Source organism: Gekko japonicus, unplaced genomic scaffold (assembly GCF_001447785.1).
Source record: "Gekko japonicus isolate JY-2015 unplaced genomic scaffold, Gekko_japonicus_V1.1 scaffold135, whole genome shotgun sequence".
Taxonomy (NCBI): domain Eukaryota; kingdom Metazoa; phylum Chordata; class Lepidosauria; order Squamata; family Gekkonidae; genus Gekko; species Gekko japonicus.
The window spans coordinates 132,118-156,112 of NW_015175359.1; the positions used below are offsets into that span (position 1 = coordinate 132,118).

The 23,995-nt window shown below is 46.2% G+C and overlaps 2 protein-coding genes across 2 annotated transcripts in view; one reads left to right on the plus strand and one right to left on the minus strand.

Moving 5' to 3' along the window:
• Positions 1-2,876, plus strand: part of DDX54 (DEAD-box helicase 54) — a 27,530-nt gene extending 24,654 nt beyond the window's left edge. The window contains 2 exon segments of the mRNA XM_015425292.1: positions 1,044-1,141; positions 2,425-2,876. Of these exon segments, the coding sequence (XP_015280778.1) occupies positions 1,044-1,141; positions 2,425-2,666 (340 nt within the window). The 3' untranslated portion in view covers positions 2,667-2,876.
• A 33-nt stretch (positions 2,877-2,909) lies between these two features.
• On the minus strand, positions 2,910-19,553 carry CFAP73 (cilia and flagella associated protein 73). Its single transcript, XM_015425293.1, has 8 exons — positions 19,333-19,553; positions 16,764-16,869; positions 14,171-14,275; positions 11,723-11,923; positions 10,761-10,982; positions 9,125-9,283; positions 6,910-7,040; positions 2,910-3,006 (listed from the first exon to the last, which is right to left on the minus strand). The coding sequence occupies exons 1-8, from the start codon at positions 19,551-19,553 to the stop codon at positions 2,910-2,912; spliced, it is 1,242 nt and encodes a 413-aa protein (XP_015280779.1).
• Positions 19,554-23,995: the final 4,442 nt, after the last annotated feature.

Consider the following 23,995-nt stretch of genomic DNA (forward strand, 5'->3'; position numbering starts at 1 on the left):
CAGGAATGCTTTATAGGAGGGACACTTCCTCTTTCGTCTTGACACGGGAAGGAATGTCCCTTCTGAAGCTGTGGCACCTGCCACACCTCACCCTAAAACCGAAGAGTGCTTTAGTTTCCTCAGGAATATTCTTTGTTCATGTGTAGATTTTAGCCAATTAGACCATGCGTGGTTGGGTAGGATTTCTTACAGTGGGAGGACTGCCCTTCTGAGGTAGGCATCCTGGTGTCTCCTGTTCAGCCCCAACGCATCAAAAGCCCCCACTTACACCCTGACCCGGATAGCCCAGGCAAGCCAGATCTTGGAAGCGAAGCAGGGCCGACCCTAGCAAGTACTTGGAAGGGAGACCTCCAAAGAACACCAGGGCTGGGACGCAGAGGCAGACAATAGCCAGCCACCTCTCTGAAATGTCCGAGCCCCACTAGGGGTCACCAGAAGTCAACCATGACTTCCAGGCATACACACACACACACACAGTAACCATCACAAAAAGCCCTCAGTCACAGGTGAAGAGTCTGTTATCAAAGACGCTACCACAGCAGCAGCGTCCACATAGCTGAGGCAATATGACCTGTGTGGTGAGGGATGGCAAATAGCTTCCTCCTTAATGCCTGGGGGCAGGATGGGCAACTTGTACAGAAGACTGCAGCCCCCCTCTTCTTCACACCCACAGCCTCGGTTGGTTGCATGGGGGCTGAGGAGAGAGCAGAGCAGCCTCCCCTGCCGTTCCTTTTAAATACTTGAAGCTGCCTTTATGGCATTCGGCCGGTCTAACTACAAGTTGTCTGCTTTGATTGACAGCGGCTCCCCGGGGTTACAGGCCGAGAAAGGCATTTCCTCACATCCGTGATCCTTTCTAAATGGAGGTGCCAGGGAAGGTGCCTGGGGCCTTCAGTATGCAGGGCACATCTCTGCCACTGCCGAGGGCCATCTCCAAAGACCTTTTAAATGAGATTAAAAGATGCCCTGGCAAGTCTTAATGAGCTATCAATGCTGCTCAGGAAGGGTCCGGAATGTTAAGCTTCCTGAATGCGCTCCTGCAGTTACGAGAAATGGAAAAAGAGAAACAAGATCGACGAGCGCGGCTCTGACTCGGAGGCCGAAGGAGAGCCAAGAAGAGGAAAGAAACAGAAAGGCAGAGGTGAGCGGGGCTGCACGGGCTGGGTCTCACAGGTTCTCCTGTCTGTGCCTCAAGTCATAATGTAGAGAATGTTATAGCTTCGTACTGCAGGCCGGGCACTGGTATATTTGAATGTTTCCCTATTTGATATTCTAAACTTCGCGGCCTGTATTCAGTCACACATTCCAAAAAACAAAGTGGCGATTTCGCCCACCCCCATACATACTTGAGCTGCGGTGGCTCAAGTGGTTAAGACGCTGAACTGCTGGCTGTGGAAGGTCGGTAGTTCAGCAGTTCAAGACCCGAGTGTGCCGCATGACGGAGTGAGCTCCCGTCTGTAGTTCCAGCTCCTGCCAACCTAGCAGTTCGAAAGCAAGAAATTGCAAGTAGATAAATAGGTACCACTTCAGTGGGAAGGTAACAGCATTCTGTGTGCCTTGGTGTTTAGTTATGCTGGCCACATGACCACAGAAACGTCTTCGGACAGCGCTGGCTCTTCGGCTTTGAAACGGAGATGAGCACCGCAACCCTAGAGTCGGAGTTGACTGGCTTTCGAGCAAGGGAACCTTTACCTTTTTATACATACTGCAGACTCCTACTGTGCCCCTTCTGTTCCAGAAAGTTTGCTGATCCACAAGTACAAATTGGGGATGGGGGAGCTAAAGATTGGGGTGGCCGAGGGAAGAAGTGGCAGGAAACAAGTGGATGGTTGGTTCAGTAGTTTTTCAAGATCTTTTCAGGGAATCCTTTCTGCGCCAGTTTGCGTGTTGGGGGAACCCAGCACAGGTAACTGAGCACAGTGGAGAATTTTGTTTTGCCTAAGTGACCCATTGGCCAAGTCCGTTGGGTCTCACCACTGTGCTAAGGTGTGTGTCCTTGAATACATCCAGTGTTTTCCTGCCACTCCACATGGTGGGGGGTGTTTCATAGCCATGAGCCGGCTGGTGTTCACCAAGGCTTTCCTTCTATTGATGCTCTCATTGAGACACCCCAGGACATAATTTGAAATCCACTGACTTCCCGGAAACTGACTGCAAGGGCCATCATTAAAGGATGTGTGTGTGTGTTTGTATGTCTACACCATGTATGTCTGTATCTTGTGAACCTTCTAAAAGATGTGTGTGTTTGTATGTCTGCACCATGTATGTCTGTATCTTGTGAACCTTACCGCTTTCTCCAGGAAAAAAACCCTTTTATAAGACCATTACAAGCAGATGACCGGGAGCTCTGTCTTTAAGGGACAAGGCTGACCCAGATTACAGGAGGGGATGCTTTGTAACCTGATCACGTGACTTCCTTTTTAGGGGCACGCCCTTTGCCTTCTTCCCAAGGCCGCCATGCCTCCCAGGAGACTAAGGCTCGCTCTGAACTGAGAACCAAGCAGCAGATCCTCAAACTTCGGAAGAAAACAGCAAAGCAGCGCTTCCTGCAGAGCGGGGCACTCAAACGCTTGAAGTCCCGCAACCGCCAGCACGTCCAAGAGCTCCGCCAGAGCGCTTTTGGGCGTGGAAGCTTCAAGAAAGGCAAGCTGCGGAAGAGGATGTAGGGGTGTGACAGGAGGACAGCAGGCTTTCTGCACCTGCCTGATTATGGGCAAACTCTGGGTTTGGTGGGAAACATTAAATGTTTCTAAAAGCTTTGTTGACGACTAATGTGTCTGAAATGGTTCTCCCCACCCATCGAGCCCTGAGTCCCCTTGAAGCCTTTCTGCATCTCCTGTCCTTGTGCCAGTCAGTTTGGAATAATATTTCCCCTCAGTGTTTGGTCTTCTCTGTTTTCTGACCTGGATTTAGAACAAGCCTGGATCTCGTGGGTCTTGGCCTAGCCAAGCACAATTTGCCAGTTGGGTGTTGAGGCCAGCAAAGTACTTGACCCGAACCCAGTGTCTGTAGCAAGAACAAGAGGAGTTTCACTATATGCGGTGTTAGCTGTTTTTCTCTCAGCTTACACTACTTGGCTTAGCGAGCGGGACCTTTTTGGTTATGCTCTGTATTTATAAGTGGACTTGTCATTGGCAAAGGAAAAGACTCAGATGCATCTGTAATTTTTAAGAGTTTTATTTTAAACATGGCTTCAAATAGCAGCTTGGTAAGAGATTACATTTTGTGCAGTTCCTTCAATTTGCTTGTTACAATTTTGGCCCAAATGGCCCAAAGCATGATTATTCTTACAACATATCTCACCACTGACGACGGAACAAGGATGACCGCCTTCTGGTTCCTATTGTTCCTATGGAGGCAAAAGATCAGAACGAGGAGGCAGGAGTGACAGATCGCATGAGCTCAGGAGTTCTGGGCCGCAGCGGGCTATGCCGATCGGGTGTCCGCACTAAGTTCGGCTGAAGGGTTAGTTTGGACTTTGGAGAATCTCAACTGCAGGCATAGAATAAGGTCTTTTGCCACTAGTAGCATATTTAAGGCTACGATAGCAGATTAAGAGGGTGCTAATGTAAGTGAAGCTGTTGAGCAGGTGAAACGACATAGTTGGCCATCACAGTCATGCCAGCTGCTTGGACTGGCTCTGAATGCGGGAGGCGTCTGCATAGCCAAGATGTCCCACTTTGACTTACCAGTCAAATCCACCCCCGTTTCGTTCTCCTCTATTCTGTCAGCCTTCTGTGCACCTGGTCTCCCCTTATTCCGTGGCTTCTGAGTAGAAGTTAAAGGGTATCGGAACGGCTGCTTCACTTTCTCCAGCACCTTTGCACCATGGAAATGGGAGATTGTCCCACAGACTATGAGGGCCACTGAGGTAATGTATTTCTTGGCAGAAGAACATGGGCAAAATGTCTCTGGCCAATGAGGAGGGAAGGCTCTGCCAGGCTGTGGTGCTTGGCAGACATCCCACTACACTGATCCTGTCCTGAGCCAGCTGCATGGGTGGAGCTGACATGAGAAGTCCCCACACACAGACATGCACACAATTATTTTCAGCTGTGTGCATTCCCATAGGTTCAGCCAGCAGGATTCAGTACGGTTCTGGTACAGTTCTTCCCTTTACGGTTTTGCAGAACAAAGGCCCTTCCTTGGCTGCCTGTGCATCCCACTTTGATCCCGTGGCCTTGTGACTCTCACCATGAGAAAATGACCTATAAACTAGAGTGTGGGAGCAGCAAAAATGGTTGTTGTTGCTCAGGAATGATCCTGGCACTTTCTTGGTGATAACTTTTAGTATTATCTCTGCTTGCCCCACTGGCCTGTATAGAGAAGTTGAGAGGCTAGGTCCATCAGAAGTTTATAAGCGGCTCAGTTTTAAATTTAATTACTCTTCAGGGAGAAATCAGCACCCAGAATAATAGCAACGTTTTATCAAATGAATCCTAAACAGCTGGAAATGCGCTGAGGCCATCTGACTTGGGGGAGGGGGCACATTTTAGAAGCACAAAGGGTCTGTTTCTTAAATGGAAGAGTAACCCCAGCCAATTCGTCCTCCCACACAGCTTGTGTATTCCGATACACTCCTCCTGTCTTGGTCTTCTGGCCTGGCAAGTGCTGCCTTCTCTTTGTCTTGGGGTCTGCTATCACTTTCTTCCTCCAAAAACGAGGCTATCCTTAAGATGACCCAGACACAAAAGCAGCTAAACGTTTGGGATCCCAAAATCAGAGTAGACCTGAAAGGCCTGGCTCCTGCATCCCTTTATGGGTCATTTCTTCCATTTGATTTGGCCCTCTGCTACTGTGGCAACATATGAAAGCAGGAATCTTGTACGCTGATATCTATTACCTGTTTCTTAACCTCCTTTTTCCTGCAAAGAGCTTGGAGTGGTGTCTCCCTATTTTATCCTTGCAACAACACTGTGAAGTAGGTTAGGCTAAGGGACTAGCTGGAGTCACCCAAGTGAGCTTCATGGGTGAATGGATATGTGAATCTGGGTCTCTCCCTGCCCCTGTCCACCACAGCACCAAATTCCTAGTATGAACTGTAAAAATTACATTGTGCCTAAGGGCCTCTTAATTGCCAATGAAAGAAATTAAGTGGGCTTCAATCTGAGATATCTGTTGCTCTTTAATAAACGTATATGCTGCCTTTCTTCCCAGTAATCCCCCCTGAACATGCTTAACATTTTTGCTATTACAAACAGCATTTTACAACACTGGAATCCAGAATACTTTTGGCAAACTCAAGTATATTCAACATAAGCCTTGTGATAACACAGTGTTCCTAGTTTGGCTAAGATGATGAAGACCTGTAGAGGGAAAGAAATACCTCATTTTAAATTCAGGCCCTGGTGAATACAACATTTCCTGATCAGTTCTAATTCAGCAGTTGAAATTCTTTTAAGAATGGTGGCAGAGTCTGTAACAGTGCATCCTGGGAAATCAAAATGGTTCTACCAGTGATTTCTAAACGTAGCCATTTTTGATGTCAGGTTGGTGTCCATTTAGTCTTTTGTGTAGAGAGTGACGTAGTTGTCCTGGGTAGAAAACAGAAGGACATTGTTAACAGATCGCGTACACTATCTTCTATAACATGGCTGCTTAAACACAAGTAGCTGCTTAAACTTAAATGTTTGTCTCCAGCCCAGGTTTCTGGGAGTCACCTGACCCACTAGAGAAGGTGTTCTGAATTCAGAGTGGGCTGAATGGAATTTGTTCAAGGTTGCCCATTAATCAACCCTTCCTGTGAAGAGTCAGAACCTTCCAGTTTGAGAAGACACCTGACCCACTAGAGAAGAAAAGGTGTTCAGAGTGGGCTGAATGGAATTTTTTCAAGGTTGCCCATTGATCAACCCTTTCTGTGAAGAGTCAGAACCTTCCAGTTTGAGAACTAACAATGGATTCTTTCTCTAAATCCCATTCTCTTATCCCATGACTGCTAAGTTTACTTGGGATCCTTTGATGAGAAACTTTCCAAAACTACTGTAGGAGCTCATAACATCTGCTGACTCATCCTTATGCACATATTTGTGGATAAACCTTCTTGAAGAATTCCAACCATTGGTGAGGCGGCCCTTTGCAGAAGCCATGCCAATGCATTGACCAGGCTTGTTCTTCTTTAACTGTTCCTATCAAGTTACTAGGAGCTGATGTTACATTAAGTGGCCTGTAATTTCTCAGATTCTCCCTTTTTAAAATCTTCATTACTTTTACTACTTTTCAGTCCTGTGGTATAAACAAGTTGTTTACAGCTGTACTGGTCCAAAAGCAAATTCCAAAATCAAGAATGCTATCTACATAATACTTTTTAGTAGAACCAGCCAAGTAACATAAAAAGTATGCAAGCATTGAGTACACTCTTTAGCAGGCTGGATGTTACAAAAACTAAAACAGTGAGGGAGGACATGATTGAAATACTTTCCATCGACAACTGACTCCCAGAATGGTAAACAATCTAATAATAAAATCTAAAATAACTATTAAACCTTTAATATGAGGGTAGTTCAAATCATCCACGATTACAAGATGTTCTCTTCTGAGTGTGTCCCTTATTTCCCATTTCAAGATCACCTCAGAGTTTTGGTCAGGTAAGCAACAGTACGTCCCAAATATTCCTCTCAGTTTTCATAAGTTACTTCTGAAGTCAAAAGTAACTGGGTTGTTCTTTGGGGGTAACCATCAAGATAAAAGCTGAAATTCCTTCAAAGCTGAATCCTTAGTCTTCTGTGCTTCCACAGAACATTTCCCTACCCACAGTTCTATCAATAACTACACAGCCTTGCAAATTGCAGGTCTTCCCTGACTCCATATAATTTAAAGAACAGGCTGTGCACTGCAGACAATCGGCTGTTGTTTTCTGTTGAGATGACTTGCATACTGGCAGATACGGGAGCAGCTGATGTGTCTACTCACCTAGACGTTGGATATGTCTTGTTGAGCTCAGACTGAGGTGTTGCTGTCCGCTCAGGCTGAGGAACTGATGGTGGATCCCCTTTACGGAAGTCAGCCAGCATGTTGATTAAATCTACCATACACAGCTTGACCTAGATGAATTGTAGTAACATGTATTTGTAAATGTATGCTACCTGGGTAGAATCTACAGATGTCTCCAGCCATATAACCAGAAAACTCTTCTAGCATGTGGTCTGATGGTTCAGTACATCTAATACATCTGTAAAATGGGAACAGTGCCACCTACAAGTCTTGAACAAACAGTAGCCTCTGCCTGAGCAATTAGAGACGTGGCTTTTTCAGTGGCAGCACTTCACCTGCTGAGTATTCTCTCCCTTGAGACTCACCTGTCGCTTACGCCACTCTTTTAGGTGCTATACGAAAACATTTCTTTTTAATTAGGGGGTTCCTATTTTTAAATCTGCTTTTATAATCTGCTTCTAGTCTGAGGACTATTAAATGGGTCACTTAGGCTGCTGTGTGTTTTATATTCTGCCTGCTTTTTTTGCTGTGGGTTTTCAGTGGCTGTTTTTAAAACTTTGCTAATTTTAATTATTTTTGTTTTATCTTGTTTTATATTATTTTGCGAGCCACCTTTTGCAGGTCTCTGAGGAGGCTGCACTTGTTTATGAATAATATTAATACATTATTTTGCATCTGCTAAATAAATAATTTGCAGCCTTCAGTTACATGGGCACTTGTGGATTTTATTTATTTATTTTTGCCCATCAAGTTACCACTTATGCCAAACCCATAGGGTTTTCAAGGCAAGAGGCATTCAAGGGTGGTTTGCCATCGTTTTCATCCACATCATGACCCTGTTTTCCTTGGTGGTCTCCCATCCAAATACTAACCAGGGCTGACCCTGCTTAGCTTCTGAGATCTGATGAGATCATACTAGCCCAGGCCATCCAGGTCAGGGCTACTTAGAGACACTGAGTACGTATCTTGGATCCTACAAAATATGCTTTCTTGTAGAAACATATGAAGATTCTTTATACTGTCAGACAACTGGTTCACCTACCTTAGTACTGTATCTGTCTATAAGACTATTAAGGTACTCTGCTCCCCATTGTATCCTTACCCTTGCAAGATAGGTTAGGCTGAGAGACAGAGTTGACTGGCCCATGGTCACCCTTGGAAATCCCAGATGCTGGCATGACACTCAAAACTGCTCCACCACCCAGCCTCTGAATGGCTCAGTACTGTCTGTTCTGAATGGGGACAGCTCTCTCTGCTTCTCAGGCAATCCCAGGGACGAGGGTTACCATATTTTCAAGAGCAAAAGAGAGGACATATTTCCCGACTGACAGCTTCTAACAAGTGATCACAATGACAAATCTCATTTTAAATACCCCTACTATTTAAGATGTGATAAGTGCTACTAGTTAGGAATATCCCTAACCTCCCAGCCCCCAAAAAGGACATTTTCATCAGTTTTTTAAAATGAGCCCAAAAGAGAATGCACACCAAAAAAAAAAGAGGATATCTGGTAACCCTACCAGGGACTGAACCTGCGACCGTCTACATCCAAAGTACAGGCATTACCACTGAGCCACAGCCCCTTCTGGGTAAAAATGACTGCAAGTTCCCAGCCCTTAACGTTCTGCAAATATGCCCGGAAGTCAATTGTCTATGCCTGATTTATGTTCAAAACCTAGCAAAAAGTTCAAAACCTAGCAAGATTTATGTTCAAAACCTAGCAAAGTGCCTGAAAACAATCTCCCATGGCTTGAAATATGATTTCCAGAATTTGGTGTCCTGAACAGCTACCCCTCCCAACCCTGTCAGCAAAAGCAGAATTAATTATACAAAATGACCACACAAGCATGCTTGCTTTGAGGAATTTATACAGGGTGCAAGATTTGAATTGGGTGCAGAAATGGGGGGGCATACTAGGGGGGGCACAGAGCACACAGCTCTCTAAAGCTGTCCCTGAGAGTAATCGTGAGGAAGAGCTTGCGTACATGTACCGAGCATGCAGTGAACCAAACTGCAGGTCTGTCTTGAGCTCTCCTGACTGGGAACAGCTGCCTAGCATCCGAGGCAGGACTCTCTTCCAGCTCTGTTACTCAAGACCTTTTCAAACTGTTCATTTGTGCAATGAAATAGATGGTCGCTGAAGAGGATCAGAAGTGAACAACGGGCCCTCCTGCAGAGTAGGACTGACACTGACCGCATCCAGTTGAGCTTCTGTGTCCTCTTGGGCCACATTGGCCGGCAGTTTCCTGTGCTTGGCCACCATCTGGAAGAGGTTCAAAGCCGCCAGCTTGATCTGCCCCACCTCCAAGGTCTTCTCAGCAGCTGTGTTCTGGATTCTGTTCCAGACGGACTCCTGCAGAGAAAGTCACAGAACAGGGAGTCCGGTAAGAACACTGCTGCTTGCAATTTACCTCCCGGGGTGCATCCTAGTATGCCCAAAGCTGCTGTATTGTGGGGGGGGGGCGCGTTTAAAAAACAGAGGCCCTGTGCCAGCAATAACTCTCACAGGTAGAAAGCCATTAACGAAGCCGCAATATTCAGTCACAGGAGAAGCTATAGCTGCTGGTTTTTGCCTGCTATGCAGTTATGTGAGAAACAGAGACTTTATCCATCAACAAGCACCAGTCCTAGGATTCCCCCACACGACAGGCCAGGAATGGGCAACATTTTCAGCCTGAGGGCCGTGTGTGTGTCTTTGCCTGCTTTGGAGGCCATTCGGTTGGATGCCAGAGCTTTCCACTGCCAACACGGGGAACAGGAAGAGGTCCCGTCCAGCTCAGAACCCTCACAAGCAAGAGTGAGCCAGCCATGGGCCGCTCCCATACTCCGATGGCCCTTTGCCCCTCAGCTGTTTGAACAATGCAATGGAGAGCTCTGGAAAACTAGCCATGGCTGCATTCCAGCAGACCAGTGCTCCTAACAAACTGCTAAGCGGCAAGAGGGCCGGGGGAAAAGCTCCTGGCAGGTTTGATGCGGATCCAACCCAGGCTTTAATTTACACCCCTCCCCGCTCCAGACCCAGTCAGTTCTCCTACCCTATGACACTATTCCCTAGGATTCTGACCCATTGTTACCTCTGGAGAAGTTGATTGTGGCTGTAGATCGTTGTAACGTTATTCTGCTGCAGCAATCAAGCAACTGCTGGTTTTGGAAAGGAAGCCTGAAAAAGCCCTCCAGACAGTGGCACAGGGGGAAAGGGTGGTCTCAGGGGGTTTATGCAAAGAAAATGGGGCCAAAGTGGGAGGAACCTTCAAAAATGTGTATCTTCCTATCCACACAGTGTGGGAAGGCACAGTCTTTCTAAAAGATCACATCAAACCAGACCACAGCAAAGCAACGGGGAAACATGGAGGGCAGAAGACTAGGTAGAGTTGCCAGATGCCTGGTGCCAGTGGGGGGGCCCCTACCAGTGCTGCTACAATGTCCCCCCGCCAGTGCTCAATGGAGAGATGGAGGAAAAAATGGGTCAAAAGATGCTGCAACATCACTTCTACCTCGGAATCTGGAAGTGACATCACTACACTGTGTGACACTCTAGCAATTTCCCTGATATCTGTGATTTTTACAACAGAGATTTAGGGGACCACTAGAGTGTTGAGCAACACACTGACGTCACTTCCAGCTGTGCAGCCGGAAGTGTCATCCCAAAACTCCATTTCCACCCATCTCCACTCCCCCAAGCTTCCTGCCAGTTGCCAGCCAAGAGCCAAAGGCTCGGAACCCTCTGATTAAACGGTGTTGTGTGGATGCTCCAAAAAACCAGCTACGGTTGGGATGCCAGACTGGAGCAAAGGTTCAATGCGGAAGCAACCTAGGTAGAGTCGGCCTACCCCTTCGTGAACCCTGATCTGGGCCTGTTCCAGCTGGGCCTGCAGCTGTGCAATCTGGTTGTTTTGCCGCAAGATCTGGTTGCTGCTCTCCTCCACGTATTTCTGCAGGCGGGCATGTTCCTCTTCCATGGCTTCACGATTCACAAGCTCCCTCTGTATCAACTTGGCCTGGGTGGCAATTAGTGTCTGGAAACGGCTGATCAGCTCTGGGATTTCCTGAAACTGGGGTGGGGGAGCAACAATAAAACAGACAGCAGGTATGCGGTCATTCTCCTGAGATAACAGACACCAGTCCCCTCAATTCACTTCAACTTGTGACAGCCAGAATGCTCAAGTGCGTAAGGACTTAGACTTGCACTCAAGGGGCGTGGGGTGGCTCCTGAACCTGGCAGGCACTTCTTTCATTTCCTGGGTCACCAAGAATATAAGAAAATGGTGCCATCACTTGGAACCTGGTGTGGGCAGCAAAGCATTGCCCGCCCGCCCTGCTGGCACCCTTCTTTTGGGCCGCTAGAGGCTGTGTAACAAATGAATGCATTGGACTGGGGTAGATGGTGTGCTGAACAGTAGCACAGTAGGCCGTGCTGCTTACCACTGAAGCAAGCCACGGAGGTACTGGCCAGCACTGCTGGGTCTGGTCGTCTGGGAGCTAAACCAGTGGTGCTTGTGGAGGAGTATGCTCAGAGGACTAGAGCCTCTGTTGCTGGTAAAGAGGGGAAGAGGCAGCAATGGAGGCACCAGGGCTGCACCTGCAGTGCTCTATACATGGTCAGCTGCTCACTGACTGGCACTACCCGTTACAGGCCAGTGGTACCACCTGGCATCTGTTACAGAGCTTAAGGAGTAAAAATACCCATCAGCTACAGAGCTCCTGGCCGCAGACCTTGGGTTGCACTAAAAAAATTATTTCAGGGTTTCTCTTCAGGCATCATAGTTCAGGCTCCCCCACTCAGCTCGCTCACCTGCTCTGCCTTGTCTACAACTTTTTGCAGGTATTCAGGAAAGGCCTTGTGGGCCTCAAGACGCTGCTGCAGCTTCTCCTTCAAGGAGAGCAGCCGGGCTGTTTCCTGCCGAAGGTGTTCCACTTCCACTCCTCTCTGGGCCGCTTGTTGCTGCTCTTCCTCAGCTTTCCGCAGGGCCCGGCTGCGTTTGGCATCGCTGTCCTACAGGAGGGGGAATGTGAGGTCATGTCATGTTTTCCCTGACCCCACCCTTCCACATGGTGGTTCAACAGCCCTGAGCAGTGGCTTCATATGAAGAAGTAATCATTTCATCAAAACAAGAATCACTGAATCAAACAGATTGGTGACAGCGGCAATCACAGAATCATAGAATTGGAAGGGACCTCCAGGGTCATCTAGTCCAACCCCCTGCACAATGCAGGAGATTCACAAATACCCCCCTCCCGCCCCCAGTGACCCCTGCTCCATGCCCAGATGACAAAAAAACCTCCAGGATCCCCAGCCAAACTGGCCTGGAGAACAATTGCTTCCTGACCCCAAAGTGGAGATCAGCATTTACCTGGGTGTGTAAGAAAGGGCCACAAGAACTAAGCACTGATGCAACCCTTCCTGTCCTCCCTTCTCCTTTCTTCAAAAGGAGGCATTGGCCTGTATCCTACTGCTCCGTCCTCAGAAAGCAGAGTTTTCTCACATTCCTCTCAGTTCCTGCAGCCCCTTCTGACCCGCAGAAAGATTCCTCCAAAGGTTGCAAGATCCATGCAGTGGAATAATTGCATGGCTGGGGTGTGTGTGTCATGGAGTGAGAAAGGGCCAGCACCATTCCATTAGGGAAAGGGGTTGATTCAACCCTCATCATTCCCATCCATTAACCTCCACGAGTGTTTCTATGCAAAGATCTCACAACCCAAATGATCTTCCTGAGGGGTGGAAGGAGCTGTAAGAACAGGGAAGAACGCTGCAAAACCTCTATGCGTGGATGGCTGAATACTTCGTGTGATGACTAACTAATGAAACTCACTGCCACAGTATGTGATGACGATCACTAGATTTCCAAAAGGATCACTAGGTCCTCACTAGCCTAGATCCCTAAAGGGTCATCAAAAGAATCACTACAGGATCCCTAAAAGGATTAGACAACCTTTGACAGACATTCTATTTCTTTACTATATTTTTTTTGGTAAACAAATTTTTATTCTTTACTATATTAAGCAAAAGTGATTTGCCATAATAGCTAAACAGTTGCAGTGTACCTCTGTTGTATGTGAAGTAAACACACACTACAGAGGAAAGCCGATGCCTTCATGCCTTGCTTGTGAGTTTTGTTGGAAACATTGGGGTGGTTTCTATGGGAAACAGGATGCTGGATTAGATGGACCTTTGGTCTGAAGCCTGCAGGCCTCTTCTTATGTTCTTAAAAGATCATGTGAAAGCATAGCTTACAAGGTTTCTGAATTGTTTCCAACTGAGATTACAGAGGTACAGGCAGACACTGATTGCCAACTTTATAGTTCAAAGAAAAACCCAACTTTTGAACTGGCTTCTGTAGTCCTGCCCTTTCAAGGCAGCTTGATCTGCTGCAGTAGGTAAGCGGTCATGCAAAGACTAAGTTATTAAGGCTGCAATCCCAAACAGACTTCCCTGGCAGTAAGCACCATTGACAAAAACATGATTTAATTCTGAGATCTCACTAGGATTCTTTTCTAACACCTGCACAGCAAGCTTTTGTTAAAGGCTCAGCTATTGATGAGGTCCGATAAATTAGCAATCCTGGATGTAGTTATTCCGGTAGAAGGAAGACAGAGCCCCTGAGCAACACCCCAGACTCTTTTCCTGGATTTTCAGATTTTATGAGGGGGAAAATAAGTTTCTATCCTCTCTCTTACATATATTAGGGCATGAATACAAGTTACGTTGTTTACGGGTAGGCCCTACATCCTTCTGAACTGGGCATGTCCAGAGACTGGGAGCTGCATGTTGAAACTTAAATTCTCCGGTTAATGAGGGTCCAATTCCAATTGGGACCATGGTTCCCAGGGAGAAGAGACTTAAGCCTTCCCACCTGTAATGTCTTCCTGAGCTGATATGACCTCAGGGAGCCACTATTTGTCCCGCTAGGGAAACTTAACATGTAGCCTGCTGCTCCATGTATAATTCCCGAACCTGGATGGGAGACCCTATTGATGCTATCTCGAGCTCCTAGGAAGAAGGGGGGAGGGGGAGATATGAATGCAATAAATCCACAGGAATGACTGGCAAGAACTTTAACATTTAAAAAAGAAATCATTAAGGTACATACATTTAGTCTTGTCGCTTTTAGACTATTTCAGTCTCTGCTGCTTCAGTCCCCCCCCCCCAAATCTCCTCTCTCCACCCTCAGTGCAAGTAGCCTTCACCCCACTCTAGAGCATCTGGCAACATCAGCTGACCCCTGCTCCGATGCCTCCAGACCTTCAGGAACTTGTCAAACTTCAAGACCGCTTCTTTGAGCTGCTTTTCCTTGCTCTCCAGCTCCTGCTGACGATGCTGCAGCCTCTCCATCTTCATCTGGAACTCCTACAAAAGGAACATCTGTCAGCAAGGAGAAGGCTACATACTGCTCAGCCCTTGTTTTTTTATTTTTTTAAAAATGGTATGTATATTCTGCAACAGTGAAGCAGCCAACTTTTCAGCCTGCCATCGTAGCCGTGCTTTTAACTGCAGCATAAGAACTGGTCTACAACAAAGCCTAAGGATGCACATTTACCATAGACTAAGTCCGGTTGAATGCAATGTTACAATTCTGTTTATACATGCTTACGACTGCAAAGTGAGAGACGGACCTACAAATCAGGAAGGTCCCCAGTTCAGATCTTGCCTCTCTCATGAATTCCCAAAGTAGCCTTAGGTAAGTCATTCACTCTAAGCCTTACTCTGCCGTCTGTAATATTATAGAGGTTTGTTTGTTTGTTAGATTTAAAGGACCTCAAAGTAATATGCTGGAGAAGTCAACCTGCACATGCAGATTTGCTGCATGTGTTCTGGTCCTTGTATTCAGTATTCACATCATAAGAACATAAGAGCCCTGCTGGATCAGATCAGAGGTCCATCTAGTCCAGCATCACGTCTTACACAGTAGCCAACCATTCCTCTGGAGGGCACCTCTGGATGTGGAGGTTTCCCTCAGGCCACATGGCTGGTAGCCACTGATAGACCTCTTCTCCATGAATCTTATCCCCTTTTAAAGCTGTGTATGCCTGTGGCCATACATTCAGGGTTCTATTTGTAGCAGGAACTCCTTTGCATATTAGGCAACACACCCCTAATATAGCCAATCCTCAAAGAACTTACAGAGCTCTTCTTACAGGGGCTACTGTAAGCTCTTGGAGGATTGGCTACATTAGGGGTGTGTCGCCTAATATGCAAAGGAGTTCCTGCTACAAAAAGAGCCCTGCGATCCTCTGGCAGCGAATTCCACATTTTAATCACTCTCTGTGTAAAGTAGTATTTCCTTTTGTCCTTCCTGAACCTACTGCCCATCAGCTTCATCGGATGCCCTCGAGTTCTATTTTGGGTGAAGGAGAAAAAATTCTCTTTGTCCACTCTCTTCACCCCTTACATAATTTTATAAACCTCTATCGTGTCCCCGCTTAGTCATCTCTTTTCTAAACGGAAAAACCCCAGACTCCTCAGCTTTTCCTCATAGGGAAGGTGCTCCAACCCCCTCATCATCTTAGTGACCCTCCTCTGTACTTTCTCCAGCTCTGTGGGTTTTGTTTAGAAATGGTGACCAGAACCGTACACAGTATTCCAAATGAGGTCACACCATAGATTTATATACGGGTATTATAATATTGGTCATTTTATCTTCATCTTCAATCTCTTTCCTAATAATCCATACCACAGAGTTTGCCTTATTCACTACTGCAGCACACTGATAGGGATTTCTAATTTTCATTGAGCTATCCACTACAACCCCAAAATCTTTTTTCCTCTCAGTTTCAGCAAGTTCAGACCCCATTATACTTGAAGTCAGGATTTTTTGTCCCAATGTACTGAGTTTGATCTGCGGAATCTGAGGGTATTAAATGACACTGAATCCCAAGGTTATTCTGCTGTGTTGTCTGAAAGCTGTGACTGACAGTTTCATTGGATTTGGAAAGCCACTCTTGTGAGTAAACAACGGTAGAAGCTGGAAAGATACACGTTTATGTGGACAGATTACTTGAAAGATGGGACAGTGTACATTATTGTTTCAGAACAACATTCAGGATAGAGTTCAGTCATATGTATTTTAAAATGTTTTGTCTTATTTGTATTTTTGGTAAAATTTAAAGAATACAGAATGTAGAAAGATCTACCTCCCAAAAGGCGTTATATCAACTTAATGTATACAAAGCCTTTTAAGCCTTTGAAATGCTAGCATTCCTGTTCATGCGCAGACATTAGCAAGCAAGCTATGAAACCTTCACTATCAAAGATCTGCTCAGAGGTCAGTTATTAATGGCACAAGAACAGGACAAGATGGTGGTGGTGGGGGTTTGCAGTCCACTGGTAATGCCAGTACCATCCAAAAGTTTGCAAGAAACATTAAGCTATTGGAGGGACTGCAAATGCTGCTTTAGTCTGGGATGCTGTGCACATGGCACTTCTTTCTCATGTTCACTTTTTCAATACTAGACTGTATGAAAAAATGCCAAGCATCCATACTTGATGCACCTGTACAGTATATTTACATCACTGCTTTAATAGTCATTCCTTCTCAGAAAACTCTGGGGATTTTAGCACTCGAAAGGGTTGGTAGGGATTTCTAACTCAATTGTCAGCACCTTCACCAAACGACAGGAGGCCAGGACAACCTTGCACTAGAGAAAACATATGACAATGGATTTTCAGGGAGAATTAGGGCAGAGCTCTACCAATGCAGATCTTGCACTTCAGCCAAAGAACCTTGATTGCTGTACACACAGAAGAATTCATGCACATCCATTAACAATGGAAGTCTGCATCATAGACTCTTTTCATCCTAGTTCCTTTAACAAGCTCAGGCCAGTGGCGCAATTACCTCTTTCTGGGCTGACAGAGCTTGTTCCACCTCTGCCAGTTCTCTCCGTTTCTCCAGCAGGCAGCAACCAGCAGGCAAAAGGTCATCTTCTTTTTCAGGGATTTTCCTGGAACAAATGTACAAGGGTCACATCAACCTTCGCTTTGGTGTGCACTTTTGGAGGTAACTGCTATCAATTTCCAATGCACTGAACTCAAACGTTTCTCTGCCACAGCCACTGAAGAGCTGCTGGTGGTCTGAATCTTCATAAGGAAGCTTCGTATGTTCACACATGTCGTGAAGGCTTCCATGCATGAATGGGCTGTCCCAGGTTTAACACCACAAACAGAACTTCCATATAATCTCCCATGCAATGATGGTCGGTGAAGTCAGGTCACATGTTCAGCTACCCAATCATAACATGCTGGAAAATAAGCTGATGTGGATGAATGCATGAACCTGCAAACAAGACTGGTGTTAGGCACATCCAGTATATTAGTGGGAGTGATGATACTCTAAATAATTACACTTAGCCTATATATAGCATATTTTGTTTCGAAGAAACACACCCATCTGATCTCAATAGAGCTTACAACATCTCTATAAGGCAGGGGAGACAAAATGCAAGTAATTTATGACATTTGCTGCCATCACATATGAGGTAGGTTAGGCCAAGAGTTTGAGACTGGCCCCAGTGTTCCCTCTAAGCTGGGTTAGTGTGAGCTAGCTCACAATTTTTTAGCCTCCGGCTCACACATTTTTGTCCTAGCTCTGGAAGGATGGCTCCAGAGCAAACTAATTTATGCAGTACCCAAAGTGCTTGCTCACAACTTTAATGCCAGTAGCTCACAAAGTAGAATTTTTGCTCACACGACTCCACAGCTTAGAGAGAACAGTGGCGTCCACCCAGTGAACTTCCATGGCTGAGTGGGGATTCAAACCTGGGCCTGACAGTAGCCTGACACTATAAACCCTGCACAGCACTGGCAATGTGTTTGTACATACAGTTGTCCAGCAAAAGCTTTCAAAGTTATATTTAGTGAGGTTTGTTTCTGATGGGCATTAGACTGCAGCCTCAGGGTGTGGAGGTTGCATGCTTATAGTTGCTGAAAGTCCCAGCATTTACGCCCAGGCATCTGTTGGTTTGAAATGGTTTTTAGGCAGCAAGGCTGTGAAGTACCAAAGAACCCAAAGAGCTGCTGCCAGTAAGTTGACCGATGATCTTATTCCAGGGCGGGAGCCATGTCTGCTGCAGCAGAAAGGAAGAGGAGTCCTATGGCATCTTAAAAAATGGGCAGAGTGATCACGACAGACATTTTGTGGGCTACAGGTGACTTGCAGCAGCAGATCACCTCTTTCCAAGGCAGGAAGGCCCCATATTCAACCTCCTGTTTAAAAGGAATCTTGGCTGCTGGGGCTGGGATGTACTCTGGAGAGCTGCTCTTTATGCTGAGCCAGATGGACCAAATGTCCTGACTCCATATTAGCCAGTTTCTTTCTTTTTTTCTTGAATGTATATGTGTTTGAAGAGCACGGAAATCTCTTAGGCCAAATAGACCATCCCAGGTGCAGACTGGCTTGCTCTGTGCTGCTGGTGGGGTTTCTCCAAAATGGAGGATGGACTCTGGTGGGGGGTGGGGGGTAGGGTTGCCAGATCCAAGTTAGGAAACGTCTAGCGATTTGGGGATGGAGCCTGGGAAGGACAGGGACCTCAGTGGGGTGCAATGCCATAGAGTCCATCCTCCAAAGCATCCCTTTTCTCCAGGGGGACTGATCTCTGTAGTCTGGGAATGAGCTGTAATTCCAGGGGATCCCCAGGAGAACAATGTCAGCTGCATTTGGTCCCCATTTTGGAGAAAGGTCGATCATAAGTGAAGTAAAATATTTAAATAAATAAAACATAGTGAGGCTTAATTTTGGATAACTGTGCATCTGGCACACAAGCATAAGAGGGAGTGGAGTGGAGGTATGGGTAAACTTTGCTGGGAGGAGGCCAGCAAGCCTAGCATCTCGCCAGGGGCGCCATGCCGAGGAAGGCAATGGAAAACCACCTCTGCTCATCTCTTGCCTTGAAAACCCTCGGAGGTGGAACTCCGTCGCCTCCCCATGACTTAGTTGTGATTGGGCGGCGGCAGCACCCTTTACCATGAGGCCTGCAAACACATTAACCTGAGATGATCTATTTCTATCATTTCACAATGGGGTCGCCTCCCCATTACTTAGTTGTGATTGGGCGGCAGCAGCACGCTTTTACCATTAGGCCTGCAAACACATTACCCTGAGATGATCTATTTCTATCATTTCACAAAACATTTTCTTTTTTCTTTCAGATTTCTTTCTTTCATTACTGACGACACGATTTAAATCGGATGGTATCACGAGCGGCCAGGGAAGGGCGGTGCCGCGTTCCACGTGTGTTCCGGGGCCCAGAGAGATGATGCTTGGGCCCTGCGCGCATAAGATTCCTCTGATGGGCCGCACACACACCAAGGCGCTCCTGTGCCACAGGTTTCTCTCCACCCCGCTTCTCTCAAGCATCAACTGCGTCGCAGGCAGCAGCCCTGTTGCCCCCTCCCCTCGCCATTCTTACACTAGCAGCAGCTTGTGGTTGAAAGCCGCACGCAGCCTCCAAATCCGAAGCCATCGTTCCTCACTCAGCCAAAGTGCCAACTTCTCACACACACCCGCCCCCGTCCAGCTTGTTGCAAAGGTCCGAGGAAGCCGACAGCTTGCTAACCTTTCTCCCAGAAGCCGCGCGAGCCCCGCCTGCCCGTTGCTACGGAGACGAGCAGCACAACGTTCTGTTGCCATGGTCACGCGTCCAAGAGGCTTTTCAAGCGCTGGAAAGTTTTCTTTTTACAGCATGCGTGCGTACGGCTGGATGGGGTTGCAAGGGAGGGGCGGAGGCTAGGAGCAGGGGGTATCGATGTTTAGAAAATCTTTTCACTTTTTTACTCCATCCAAGGAGGTGTGTGGAGCTGGGTGGTTGCCGGAGAGTCCCTAAGATTTTTATTTTATTGCATTGCCTACGTTATGAAGCACAGTTTTTCTGTTCGTGCGCACAATATACAAGAGCCTTACAAAGAAACTGGAAGGGGTGAGGGAGAGAGGTTTATTTGTTACTTGCTGCTGGAGTGCAGAAATTTATACCCCAGTGAATGCACCAGCAATGAAGCACCAAAAATAAAAGGCAAATAAGAACCAAACAACTAAAATTTGGACCATAGACAAAGCAGAAGCACAATAAACAGGAAATTACAATCATAAACCAGTTCCATATATTTCACCCAATGGCTGGGATGTAACTTACATCACACAAATGATGTCTTTTATTTCTAGATTCAACAATGAAGTATGTGGTTAAAATACTGATGCGTGACTGTAAAAACGTTGGTTCAGTGGGTGTATCCTAATGGGTTTGTCCTCCTAGGCTGAAATCAGTTCCATTTCAGTTAAAGACATGTCTCATTGCATAACATGAATGGAAGACAATCTGAGACTGCCTAATTCAGACCAGATGCTCTGAAAACCCCATCCCCCAACACCCTCCTTTGGCTTTATGTGGACTACATGGTGGTGGTGGTGGTGGTGGTGGTGGTGGTGGTGGAAAGAGCCATCAAGTCACAGCTGACTTATGGTGACAGCGTTGGGGTTTCAGGGCAAGAGATGTTCCAAGGTGGTTTGCAATTGCCGGCCTCTGCATACCAACCCTGGATGTCCTTGGTGGTCTCCCATCCAAGTACTGACCAGGCCTGACCCTGCTTGGCTAGCCTGGGCCATCCAGGTCAGGACAGTGGATTACATGGCAGTAAACAACCAGTCATCAGGGGCATCAGGTAGATGCTGTGGTCAGCAAAAGCTGTCCTTGAGATTGTGTATATACAGTTGCCAACAAGCCTGGAGAGAAAAAAATGTCCTGCCCTTTTAAAGAGGCTTAATAGGATGTTATTTCGCTCAGTGCTACGAAAAGCTTCAGCTGCCTTTTCCCACACATTAAGCCTGTTTTAAAAGAAGAGGGCATCTTTCTCCAGGCCTATCGGCAAGCCATGCCACCTGCAGCCAATCGTATCGCAGGTTTGTTGGTATCAGAATCAACCATGTCTGCATCTTCCAAAACTGTGGGCATAAGAAGAGGGGGGGAAATGCACATGCTTAGAATAGGAAATGTCTGCCTGCGATGATAATGAAGCAGTAGGTGAGCTGATAAATAGCAACACAACAGCAGAAGACTGAAAAGCTACATTGACATGCTGTTCTGGGGCAGAGTAATATGAAATTTCTGAGCCAAGACGCCCCCAATGGTGTTGATGTTTGTGTCAATGATCGGGGGGGGGGGAGTGTTTGTTTGATTTTTCATCAAGTCACAGCTTACTTATGGCAACCATGTAGGGTTTTCAAGGCAAGAAATGTTTATAGGTGGTTTTGTCATTGCCTGCCTCTGTATGCCAATCCTGGACTTTCCCGGTGGTCTCCCATCCAAGTACTGAGCAGGGCCAACCCCGCTTAGCTTCTGAGATCTGACAAAATTGGGCTAGCCTGGGATTTCCAGTTCAGGGCTAATAAATATAAAAAGGTAAAGGTAAAGGTTCCCTTGCTCGAAAGCCAGTCGAATCCGACTCTAGGGTTGCGGTGCTCATCTCCGTTTCAAAGCCGAAGAGCCAGCGCTGTCCAAAGACGTTTCCGTGGTCATGTGGCCGGCATGACTAAACACCAAGGCGCATGGAACGCTGTTACCTTCCCACCGAAGTGGTACCTGTTTATCTACTTGCAATTTCTTGCTTTCGAACTGCTAGGTTGGCAGGAGCTGGAACTAGAGATGGGAGCTCACTCCATCATGCGGCACCCGGGTCTCGAACTGCTGAACTACTGACCTTCCACAGCCTGCAGTTCAGCGTCTTAACCACTTGAGCCAACAATACAGGCTGAGTGTTACCTCCTCTACACGTGACACAGATTAACCCACCCAATACGATTGCTCTTATTTTGCATAATTTATTCTGTAGTTTTTACTAGTCTGTATAATTCATCCTGCTTTGGCTGATCAAGGGATGTTACATAGAGCTCTCCAAAACACTGAAACCCTGCCCAGTCTAACCACTGAACATCTTGTTCAGCATGTCCTCTAGCTTCAGAGAATTGTCTGGGTGCTGCCCACATATTTCCCAAACAGATTTTGCACAGCTAGAAGTTTGTTTGTTTATTTAAATAGAAGTTAAGATCCTTAGGTAGACAGATTCCAGTGCCAACATCACCCTTGCCTGTTTTTCTGAACTCTGCCAAAACTGCAGCAGAGACACAACTCTGTCCCTTTGATTTGTTAAATTCACACCCCAGCTGGCAATTAGATTGCCTTGTTGTGAGGCTGTGCTTTACTTACGCAACAAGGCTTGGCTGTTCAGAAGAAGTGAGGATTTAAATTCTACTTACGCCTGAGTTTGCATTTGGCCCTCTGATGGTTACGCAGGAGGAGGAAATGAGGTGGCGAGCATCCTGTTTGTTCTCTAGACGGCATCCATTTTTCACTCATTGTTCGTGGCACTCTTCATTGTAGTGGGCGGTTGCCAAACTTTAGGAAACACATCCAGGCTTCAGAGTCTTGCTTCTAAAAGAAGATCTATTTACTTCTTACAAGGCATACATCTCTCAGCCATTGAATTCTGCTGTGGCTCTCCAGTGGCCTCAGTCAATTACTCTCAACATTCCACAATTAAGAAGGGTACATTTGCACATCAATCTCCAATTTTGATATATTTATTTCCTTCACTGTTTCTCCCCTGGAATTAAACCCAAAGAAATGGTGATGTAAACCAAGCTTGTTATTCCAGTTTGGTCCTTGCATCTCTTAAACACTGTTTATTATGCTGTATGCTAATTTGCTGCTCACCTATATGTATAGACTGGTAACTTCCATTTCAATGTATCTGAAGAAGTGTGCATGCACAGGAAAGCTTATACCTTGAATCAAACTTTGTTGGTCTTAAAGTTGCCACCGGACTTGAACTTTGTTCCGCTGCTTCAGACCAACACGGCTACCCACCTAAATCTGTCTTCTAGACAGGAGTGTTATTGTTCATTTGACAATTTTGCCTTCAAAGACACCACTGTCCAAAACTGTTGCAATTGGCTAATACCTACTTTTTCATAAATCACAATCAATGTGTCAATAACAGTACACATAAGAAGCACTTTACTATACTACCACATAAGAATCACATTACTAATAAGGACCAAACTACAAATTAAATAGGAGATTTGTACACACTTAACATAGGAGTCACCCTCATCAAGCTGAAAGGAAATGGCTTCCCAATTTTTGCTTCAAATTTCCATTTTATGTAAAAGGGGTTTTTTTGTGGGGGGTAACTTAAAACAAGGCTGCCAACAGGCCTGGAGGAAAATGTTTTGTCTCTTAAACAGAGATTTAATGTGTAGGGACGGGCAGTTGAAGCTTTTGGGGGGCATCTTCCTCCTCTTGGCAGAAAAATATACAGAGATAAACCAATGATCAAGAATTTCACAATATGACCCTCTCTTTATCGTCTTCCAGAAGGCAGTTCAAAACTTTGGCCTATTATGCATGGGTGTTTTCCCTCTTTTGGTCTGACTTCAGTTGCTGAATTGTTAAGATTCTGTAGGACGGTTTCTTCCACTGATTGTGTTTGACTGTGCTATCATTTGGTTGTTTCGATTGTTTTCAACTGCAGATTGCTATGTGAATTTTAATTAAAAAGCAGAACTGAAATGTTTTAGAGAGGTAAAATAAGCATGCCCCAACAGCGATTCAAAGCACCATGTCCCATACCACCACATCTGTCTTGCTATCTGCTGCCCTCCCTGCACAAACAAAATGAAAACAAACAACCCCCACCCCCACCCCGCAAATTCAAACAGCCCAGAGCATCACCTGCTGCCTACGGGGGACACATCAAGTTGCTTTTGAAGAAATGTTTGTCAGATTTTCACAAGGCACAGATTTTTCCATGGATTTCCCTTCCCTTTCTTCCTGTCATCCCCAGTTTCAAAAGACTGAAACATAAATTGTTGTTTTCCCCCCAGTGCTTCCCAAAGCAGGCCTTTGGTGGGGCCTTCCTTCAGGAACTTTCAACAGTTGCTGTGAGAGAGAGACTCTGAAGCATCCCCGACACCCTCCCTGGTACATTCATTGTTATGCTTCCAAATGCAAAGAGGCAAAAGTACATCCTCAGAGGTTTTGTGTGAGTCATCATTCTGGGCATCTCTCCTGGCTGGAATGA